Source organism: Balaenoptera borealis (genome assembly GCF_965194805.1).
Source record: "Balaenoptera borealis genome assembly, chromosome: 10".
NCBI lineage: Eukaryota > Metazoa > Chordata > Mammalia > Artiodactyla > Balaenopteridae > Balaenoptera > Balaenoptera borealis.
Genome location: NC_138874.1, coordinates 86,557,682 through 86,568,126, shown reverse-complemented (window position 1 = coordinate 86,568,126; position 10,445 = coordinate 86,557,682). Strand labels below are relative to the sequence as shown.

General features: G+C 43.4%; 1 protein-coding gene across 2 annotated transcripts in view; it reads left to right on the top strand.

Annotated features, from left to right (window-relative positions):
* Nucleotides 1–3,037: 3,037 nt before the first annotated feature.
* Nucleotides 3,038–10,445, top strand: part of ALDH18A1 (aldehyde dehydrogenase 18 family member A1) — a 46,816-nt gene continuing 39,408 nt past the window's right edge. The window contains exons 1-2 of one of the 2 annotated variants that reach the window (XM_082406521.1): nt 3,038–3,274; nt 6,530–6,645. In XM_082406521.1, coding sequence (XP_082262647.1) covers nt 6,558–6,645 — 88 coding nt within the window. In that variant the 5' untranslated portion in view covers nt 3,038–3,274; nt 6,530–6,557. The remainder of the gene's footprint in view (nt 3,275–6,529; nt 6,646–10,445) is intronic. The other variant, XM_082406522.1, reaches the window with a different exon arrangement.

Sequence of the window (10,445 nt, the reverse complement as noted above, 5' to 3'; positions counted from 1 at the left end):
CTTTATTTTTTTAAAGATTTATTTATTATTTATTTTATTTTTGTCTGCATCAGGTCTTAGTTATGGCACGCGGGATCTTTCATTGCAGCGCGCAGGCTCTTTGTTGCAGCACGCGGGTTTCTCTCTAGTTGTGGCATGCAGGCTCCAGAGCGTGTGTGCTCTGTAGTTGTGGTGCGTGGGTTCCAGAGCGCATGGGCTCTGTAGTTTGTGGCACGCAGGCTCTCTAGTTGAGGCGCACAAGCTCAGTAGTTGTGGCATGCGGGCTTAGTTACCCCACAGCCCGTGGGATCTCAGTTCCCTGACCAGTGATGCAACCTGTGTCCCCTGCATTGTAAGGCAGATTCTTTACCACTGGACCACCAGGGAAGTCCCCTAAGATAACTTTAACCTAGTACTCTATGGCAGGTAAAGATGCAGTCTTCAATCCTGCATTCTTATAGTCAAGTTCTAAATAGTCCACTTCCTTTGTAACATTCTGGTCATGTCCAGCCCTATTTCCACTTGCTGAGACAAAAGTTAAATCCCTCCAATCCAAATAGAATCACTTTTTTTTTTTTTTTTTTTTTTTTTGGCTGTGTTGGGTCCTCGTTTCTGTGCGTGGGCTTTCTCTAGTTGCGGCGAGCGGGGGCCACTCCTCATTGTGGTGCGCGGGCCTCTCACTGTCGCGGCCTCTCCTGTTGTGGAGCACAAGCTCCAGACGCGCAGGCTCAGTAGTTGTGGCTCATGGGCCTAGTTGCTCCGTGGCATGTGGGATCTTCCCAGACCAGGGCTCGAACCCGTGTCCCCTGCATTGGCAGGCAGATTCTCAACCACTGCACCACCAGGGAAGCGCACACTTTTTTTTTTTTTTTTTTTTTTTAAGTTACATGAAGGAAAGATACCATGGCTGTATTATTTCCTTGATTTCTTTTTTCTTTCTTTCTTCCTTTTTTTTTTTTTTGGTTATATTCACTAGTTTGTTTTATTTTCTATTTCCTTCATTTCTATGGAAAGGCAAACTAGATTATAATTCTGGTATTTGATTTTTCCGAACCCACAGTCACATATCCCACTCCTTTCTCTTTATTGGTGAAGTAGAATATTAATAGTAAGACAGTAATGAAAATAAATAGAAAATATTTGGACAATGTTAAAGAATTTTCATATTTGATCTTAACAATGTTATAGGCTAATTTATGTAGAATATAGTATATAGAATATAGGCAAGTATAGAAGATAGACAAGGGCAGTATTATTAACACATTGCTTATTTGAGAAAACTAAGCCCAAGGAAATTAAGTTCATTCATTTATCAAATATTTATTGGCTATTATGTGCCAGGAATATACTTCCCTGCTCTTAGGAGCTTATATTCTAGCAGGGAAGGCAGACAAACAATTAACATAAGGTGATGTGTGGGTTAAGGACACATTAAGCACAGAACAGCACTTCCTGAGTGGAGAAAGCCTCTGTCCCTAATGACTTTAGCTATACCCACAGTTACCTGTTTTGTTCTAAGTTCATGGTGAGAATCTTAAAAGCTCAAGTACCCAATGAAACTACTGGAGGACAGTTTTATTTCTTTTGTATCCCCTACCCTACTTTAAATCCAGAGTGCTCAAAACTTAACACATGTACGGTGTTCTCATCCGTCACCCAAAAGAATTGCTCCCCTCATCTATTTCCTAACACTGTGTTGCAGCACCACCAGATTTGCAACTACCCCTCGTTGTCTCTCACCCTCCCCCTTTCAAGTAGTTAGCGAGGTCACCTCTCCCTCCTTTATGCTCCCTGCCCCCTACTGGAGCCTTTTCCCCAGTCATCATTTCTTTACTTGGGCCTTTGCAATAGGCTAACCAAACTCCCAGCTTATACCCCTCTCTACTGATTTCAGACACACAAATCTGATCATGCCACTCCAGTACTTTAAAAGTCATGGTTCTCTAACTTTGAGGATGGTAAAACTTGAAACCTTTAGCATGGCACAAAAATTTTGCAAGATGCCCCTACCCCACCAAACACCCCGCCTGTCATGTCCCACATGCAGCCTCTCCTCATAGGGTGTCTCCTGCCTCTGCATATGCCATTCCCTCTTCCTCCTGTGATCCTGCTCCCCTCTTATACGTAAACTACTTACTTCTTGTCCTTCAAAGCACAGTTCGAATATCTGCTCTTTTCGAAGCCTTGCCTGTTGTGCCCCTGGGCACCCCCTCCTCTAGCATTAATCACACAGTGCTGTAATCTTTTGCTCACCTGTCTGCCTTCTCATAAGGCTATGGACTGGTCTAGAGAGGTGATGATGTCTTCCTCCAAACCTAGGGAGTGCCTGATACATGAAGTAGCCAACGTTTTAAGAGCGAGGGAATGAATAAATAGGCTCAGCAATGTTCTCACGGACAACTACGCAAGGGGCAAGATGCCTTCCTCGTGACCGACCTCCACGTAAGTGGAGGTGCCCTCCCCAACGCCCCACGTGCCCAGCGTGCCCAGCACTACCTCTGTGCCTTTGCAGGAATGTGCCCTTTGAGGAAAACACAGCAAGTATAACAGAGGGAGAGAGTCTGAGCTCTAATTTCAAGGGTGGATTCGCATTCACCTTTGGAATGGTGTCAATTACCAGGGATTAAATACAACTATTTAAAATTACAGTAGTCTCACCAATGCCCTTGCTGAACGAGAGTTGGGCTGGGACACTTGGGGAAACCTCCAGGCGACTAGGGGGCAAATCATTTTATCGCAGTGCCAACATATTTCCATTTAGGCAGCAGAAGTTTGCCTGGAGTGTGGGATCCTCAAATTGTGTACATTGATCCAACCGATTGATACTTCTGATGTGTGCCTGGGATATAATGATCAACAGTGACAAACACTCCGTATGGGATCTACCAGCAGCTGAGGGATCTAGGCATCTTTTCTGCCTCCCTGGAAGGCCCGATGGGCGACCCTCTTCGGCCCATTTCCCGTCTGCTCCTGGGACATGGGCATTCACCCAGAGCGCTCCAGCCCCGCCCCGCCCCCCCCAGTCGTAGGCCTGGCCTCAGCGGGCTGGGCTCGCCACGTGGAGCGCGGGCCCGATTCTCAGAAGGCGCCTACGCCATTGCCGCGGCGCAGCTCCGGGCCGGCCCCTTGCGTCGCGTCAACAGCGGAGGCCGCGAGGCCTGGGTTTACTCCAACGCTGCTGACGTAACGTCATCCTTGCGGGACGTGGACGGAAGAAAAGGGGAGTGTAAGCCGGCGCCAGAATCCGCCCGCGTGTAGTACGGGCCGGGCGCCGGGGCTGGGTGGCTGCGTTCAGGTAGGTACGGGCAGGCGGCGAGGATGGCAGGGACAGTGGCGGGGATGGGGTGGCGCCGGTGCCTCGGCGGGGGCTGAGGCGCCGCCCGGGCTGGGGCGAGGGAAGGCGTGTGTGCGCAGGGTCGCGGGCGACCGAGGGGGCTGCCGGGGCGCGCGGCCGGAGCAGGGTGGCGGGGTCGGGCCCGCGAGTGAGTGTGGGAGCGCGGAGGGATGGCGGCCGGCTGGGCCGCCCAAGGCGGGTTGCACCGCCACATGCCCGGGCGCGGAGGCCCAGGCGCAGCGGGGACTGCGGGCACCCGAACTCCGTGGCAGCCCTCGGATACACCCAAATGCAGGAACTGATCCATGTGGAGGCTTGACGACCCAGCGGACCCCTTCTCCGCCCAGGAGTCCGGAGCCAGCTTCTAGTGCACCTGCATGGGTGGTGGGGTTTCACCCTGTTTGTGACTGTCCAGACGGCGACTCTCAGGGGCCTGTGTGTGCAGTCCCTCGCAGCCCGCCTGGGCTTTCGGGATCCCCTCTTCAAAAGCAATCCCCCCCGACCCCGCAGCTGGAGAGCTCGCTCACCACCGCCTTTTGCAGCGTGGCATACGGTCTGTGAAGAGTTCCTTCCTGGCACATCAGGGCGGACCCAGATCCATCCCCCTCCCCCCTCCCCCATCACCTTTCTCTGCTCTAGAGGCGGTGAGCTTTATCATTGGGTCTTTGTCTTAAAGTGGTCCATATACCAAGCCTGTGTTTCTGGGCGACGTTTGTTGAGACTAAAGTTCAGTTCTCTGTTCAAGTAAGAAAGATAAGGGCTTTCTGTTTAGAACCTGTAAAGAGGTACTTGAGAAATGTCCTGAGTCAAAACGTGGAAACTTTTCATTTGATGACATGGAGTCTAGACAGACACACATAACCTTTGCTCCCTGGAATTCGCCATGTACTTTTTGAGGGCATAATAAATTCTGGCAGGATGAACTATCCTTTGCAGTGAGGTAGGGGTCAGTCAGAGGCCATGAGAGAGGCAGGGAGGCCTGGTTTCTAGATCAGTCTTCAACCTGATAACTTACTGACCTTAAACCTTCAGAGCTTTCAGTTATTCATAGGTAAGAGAGAGGTAAACAGTCCATAAGTATAATTTATGATTACGTCTGTCCATCAGAGGATATGGAATTCTTTGTGCCTGTGATAGGTCCTGAAAGAAAGAAAGAAAGAAGTGGTTGTAAGATATCATTAGTGTCTGAAAGAGACAGAGGAGAGCAGATGTTTACTGAGCATCTCTTGTACCCAGACATTCCATGCACTCTCTCACAATAATTCTATGAGGTCCTTACTGTTATTGTCCCTGGTTTACAGATGAGGAAACTGAGACTTAGAAAGATTGGAAGACCCACAGCTAGCAAGGCACACAGCTAACAAGTGCAAAGCTTGAACCTAAATCTCTCCAACTCCAAAATCCTTGTGTCCCATGTTAACCATGCTGTCAGTGGGAGGTTTATAATCCAGTTGGGAAAATCAGCAGTAGCACATGAACCAGTCAGAAACTAATGCTAGAGTTGCTGGGGAAAGTTTGTGAAGGAGATAGAATTAGAATTTTAGTGTCACTATTTGATTATTTTACCCTTTTGGCTCTTCTAGGGTTATTTTGGAGAATTCATATGTAAATAATTGTTTAGCAATAATTACTGAAGGAATTTGTAAAAGCAGCAAACATAGATCATGGGCTCATATCATGCTTCAGTGTTATGCAAATAATTTTCTCTTGGGACCTTCCATACCGTCACAAACACTGAAGTCAACAGAGAGCACTTAACACTTTCTATTGCCTATTAGAGGCCATATCTTTTACAACAGATGTATCCTGCCAGTCTCTTCTCTCTTCTTTCTGTACCTCTGTGCAGTATAAATTGAAGAGCATTAACCATTCCTTGTTTCTCTTCACTTTGGGGCAAAATGCTAGTCTTTTGAGGCATGTTTAAGCACGTTGAGGCATGTTTAAGAGGGTTGAATATATCTACCAATACGTAGAGAAGTTAAAAGGAGACCCACAAGCAAAGAACACACAGTGTTTTTCTTATCTTGTGAAAACAACCATGCCCCCGTAGTGTAAGAGCTGCAATAATGAATGGCACATTTTCTGTGTTTTTTTTATATATATATATATGTGTGCGTGTATATATATGTATATATGAAGATAGATAGATGAAGAAGCCCCCTACCTATTTGTGAAATAAACTAATCTTTGTCTAAAACTTCAAGTTTGACCTACCGTGGGAAAATGCCCACAGCCACTATGTTCTCAGCTCTTGAGATTTCTAGGTATGTACTCATCCTCCAAGAGATGTGCCCACCGTCATTTCAGATGCCAGCCATTTGCAGGCATTGCCACTCCTTCCCAGGGATGCAAGAGTGTGCTTTGGATTCCTGTGGACGGCAAGAAGAAAGACAAAACAGCAGCCTCTGACCTTTCCTCCCTCTTCTTGTGTCAGCAAGGATCAAGCTGAAATTTCAAATATGTGGTTTTCAGAGTTCTGTCGGGAGGTGATAGAGGGAAGGTGGAGATGGCTGCTTACGGAATGTTAACTCTGTTTTTTGATCTGTTAGAGACTCCCTAATGGTATAGGAATTGTGGTGAAGATTTAATATCAATACGTAAACATTATACCTTAAAGATTTTTTTTACTCAGAATATTCATAATCCTTAGTTTCAATTTGTTTACATAAAAACTAAGATGGTTGGGACTTGCCTGGTGGCACAGTGGTTAAGAATCCGCCTGCCAGTGCAGGGGACACTGGTTCGAGCCCTGGTCCAGGAAGATCCCACGTGCCGCGGAGCAACTAAGCCCATGCGCCACAACTACTGAGCCCGCACGCTGCAACTACTGAAGCCTGTGCTCCACAACAAGAGAAGCCACCGCAATGAGAAGCCCTCGCACTGCAACAAAGAGTAGCCCGCGCTCGCCGCAACTAGAGAAAAGCCCACACAGCAACAAAGACCCGATGCAGCCAAAAATAAATAAATAAATTAATTAATTAATTAATTTTTTAAAAACTAAGATGGTTGTAAGAAAGGAAGAATAGAGTCAGAGCCTGGGAAGGAGCCATTTGTTTTTTCTCTCTTTTCTATATGTAGAAGAGGTGGGAGTTCCTCTAATACAGGGGAGTTTGGAGCAGGAGAGTCAAGTTTTTACTCTCAGTGTGGGGAGGTGGATGAAAATAAAATGAATTGTCTAGTATTTTGATTATTCATTTTTTAAAATGCATTCTGCAGATACCTTGGTCAGTGACCACCTCGCAGCATGTTGAGTCGAGTCTACCGCTCTGGGTCCCAGTCCTTCACCCACCGTCTCCTGCCCTGGGTCCAATCCACAACACTCTCCAGATCTTGTAGGTACCATAGGAAACATAAATATGTGGGAGGTTTGGTCCAAGTGTGTTTCAACAAGGTTTTAAAAAGTAAAAAAAATGTAATTTGGCAGAATTGGACAAAGGCAGTAAGGAAGGAAGCAGCCTACTGGTGAAGCGTTGTGTTTGTATTTATCAATAAAGTGAAATTTTTGGAGGGGATAGATGGGTTTATGGCATAGATTATGGTGATGGTTTCACGAGTGTATACTTACCTGCAAACTCATCAAGTTGTGTACATTAATTTTGTACAGCTTTTGGTATGTCAAATAAATAAATAACTCAAAATTTTAAAAAAATTTTAAAGACAAAGTGTTACCGTTATTTAATCCCCCCAGATTTTTTGCAGGCTATTTCTGTTCATTCCTTTTTTGTAACTAAGTGTTTAATTTTGAGATAATTATAGATTCACTTGCAGTTGCAAGAATTAATACAGAGAGATCCCTTATACCCTTTCCCCAGTTATCCCAGTATCTCAACCAGGGTATTGACCAGGGTGGATAGAGTCAAGATAAGATTTCCATCACTACGGGATCCTTCAAGTTTCTCTTTTCTAGCTGTCCTCTCCTTCCTGTCCCTAACCCCTGGCAGCCTCTAATCTGTGCTCCATTTTTATCATTTTTAAATGTTATATAAATGAAATCATACAGTATATGACCTTTGGGGGTGACTTTTTTTACTCAGCATAAATCTCTGGAGATTCATCTAAGTTCTTGTGTGTGTCAGTTTGTTCATTTTTATTACTGAATAGTATTTAATGGTATGGGGGTACCACAGTTAGTGTAACCATTCACCATTGAAGGACATCTGGTTGTTTAACATTTTTTGTCTGTTATGAATAAGGCTGCTGTGAACATTTGTGTATAGGACTTTGTGTGCACATAGTTTTGGTTATCTGGGATAAATGTCCAAAAGTTCAGTTTCTGGGTTGTATGTTAGCTGCATGTGGTAGGTAGTTTTATAAGAAATGGCCAAACTGTTTTTGCATAGTGGCTGTACCATTTTACATTCACACCAGCAATGTATGAGTGATCCACTTTCTCTTCATCCTCAACAGCATTTGATGTTGCCTCTCTCCGATTTTATCCATTTTGATAGATATATAATGATATCTCATTAAATTCCTTTTCTCTGTTGGCCAGTGAGGTTGGACATCTCTTCATATGCTTATTTGCTGTCTGTATATGCTCGTCAGTGAAATGTCATTTGCTCATTTTTAATTGGATTGTTTGGTTTTCTACTTTTGAACTTTGAGAGTTTTTTAATGTCTTCTACATACTAGTCCTTGGTCGGATTTGTGGTTTGAAAGTATTTTCTCCCAGTTTGTAGCTTGCCATTTCAGTCTCTTAACAGGGTCTTTCACGGAGGAAAGTTTTTTTTACTTTGATGAGGTCCACTTTATCAGTTTTTCATTTTATGGATTGTACATGTGAGGTCAAGTCTAAGAACTCTTTGTATAGCCTTAGATCCTGAAGATTTCCTGTTTCTTTTTCTAAAAGTTTTGAAGTTTTGCATTGAAGTCCATGATCCATTTTGTTTTTGTTTGGTTTCTTTAACATCTTTATTGGAGTATAATTGCTTTACATTGTTGTGTTACTTGCTGCTATATAACAAAGTGAATCAGCTATACATATACATATATGCCCATAACCCCTCCCTCCCACCCTCCCTATCCCACCCCTCTAGGTGGCCACAAAGCCCCAAGCTGATCTCGCTGTGCTATGCCGCTGCTTCCCACTAGCTATCTATTTTACATTTGGTAGTGTATATATGTCCATGCCACTCCCTCACTTCGTCCCAGCTTACCCTTCCCCCTCCCTGTGTCCTCAAGTCCATTCTCTACGTCTGCGTCTTTATTCCTGTCCTGCCCCTAGGTTCTTCATAACCTTTTTTTTTTTTTTTAGATTCCATATATATGTGTTAGCATATGGTATTTTTTTTTCTCTTTCTGACTTACTTTACTCTGTATGACAGACTCTAGGTCCATCCACCTCACTACAAGTAACGCAATTTTGTTTCTTTTTATGGCATTAACCATAAAAAGTAATATTCCATTGTATATATGTGCCACATCTTCTTTATCCATTCATCTGTCAATGGACACTTAGCTTGCTCCATGTCCTGGCTATTGTAAATAGTGCTGCAGTGAACATTGTGGTACATGACTCTTTTTGAATTATGGTTTTCTCAGGGTATATGCCCAGTAGTGGGATTGCTGGGTCATATGGTAGTTCTATTTTTAGTTTTTTAAGAAACCTCCATACTATTCTCCACAGTGGCTGTATCAATTTACATTCCCACCAACAGTGCAAGAGGGTTCCCTTTTCTCCACACCCTCTCCAGCATTTATTGTTTGTAGATTTTTTGATGATGGCCATTCTGACCAGTGTGAACTGATACCTCACTGTACTTTTGATTTGCATTTCTCTAATGATTAGTGATTTTGAGCATCCTTTCATGTGTTTGTTGGTAGTCTGTATATCTTCTTTGGAGAAATGTCTATTTAGGTCTTCTGCCCATTTTTGGATTGGGTTGTTTGTTTTTTTGATATTGAGCTGCATGAGCTGCTTGTGTATTTTGGAGATTAATCCTTTGTCACTTGCTTTGTTTGCAAATATTTTCTCCCATTATGAGGGGTGTCTTTTCATCTTGTTTATGGTTTCCTTTGCTGTGCAACAGCTCTTAAGTTTCATTAGGTTCCATTTGTTTATTTTTATTTTTATTTCTATTTCTCTAGGAGGTGGGTCAAAAAGGATCTTGCTGTGATTTATGTCATAGAGTGTTCTGCCTATGTTTTCCTCTAAGAGTTTTATAGTGTCTGGACTTACATTTAGGTCTTTAATCCATTTTGAGTTTATTTTTGTGTATGGTGTTAGGGAGTGTTCTAATTTCATTCTTGTAAATGTAGCTGTCCAGTTTTCCCAGCACCACTTATTGAAGAGGCTGTCTTTTCTCCCTTGTATATTCTTGCCTCCTTTATCAAAGATAAGGTGACCATATGTGCATGGATTTATCTCTCAGCTTTCTATCCTGTTCCATTGATCTATATTTCTGTTTTTCTGCCAGCACCATACTGTCTTGATTACCGTAGCTTTGTAGTATAGTCTGAAGTCAGGGAGCCTGATTCCTCCAGCTCCGTTTTTCTTTCTCAAGATTGCTTTGGCTGTTCATGGTCTTTCGTGTTTCCATACAAATTGTGAAATTTTTTGTTCTAGTTCTGTGAAAAATGCCATTGGTAGTTTGATAGGGACTGTATTGAATCTGTAGATTGCTTTGGCTAGTATAGTCATTTTCACAATGTTGATTCTTCTAATCTAAGAGCACAGTATATGTCTCCATCTGTTTGTATCATCTTTAATTTCTTTCATCAGTGTCTTATAGTTTTCTGCATACAGGTCTTTTTTCTCCTTAGGTAGGTTTATTCCTAGGTATTTTATTCTTTTTGTTGCAGTGGTAAATGGGAGTGTTTCCTTAATTTCTCTTTCAGATTTTTCATCATTAGTGTATAGGAATGCAGGAGATTTCTGTGCATTAATTTTGTATCCTGCAACTTTACCAAATTCATTGATTAGCTCTAGTAGTTTTCTGGTGGCATCTTTAGGATTCTCTATGTATAGTATCATGTCATCTGCACACAGTGACAGTTTTACTTCTTCTTTTCCGATTTGGATTCGTTTTATTTCTTTTTCATCTCTGATTGCTGTGGCTAAAGCTTCCAAAACTATGTTGAATAATAGTGGTGAGAGTGGGCAACCTTGTCTTGTTCCTGATCTTAGTGGAAA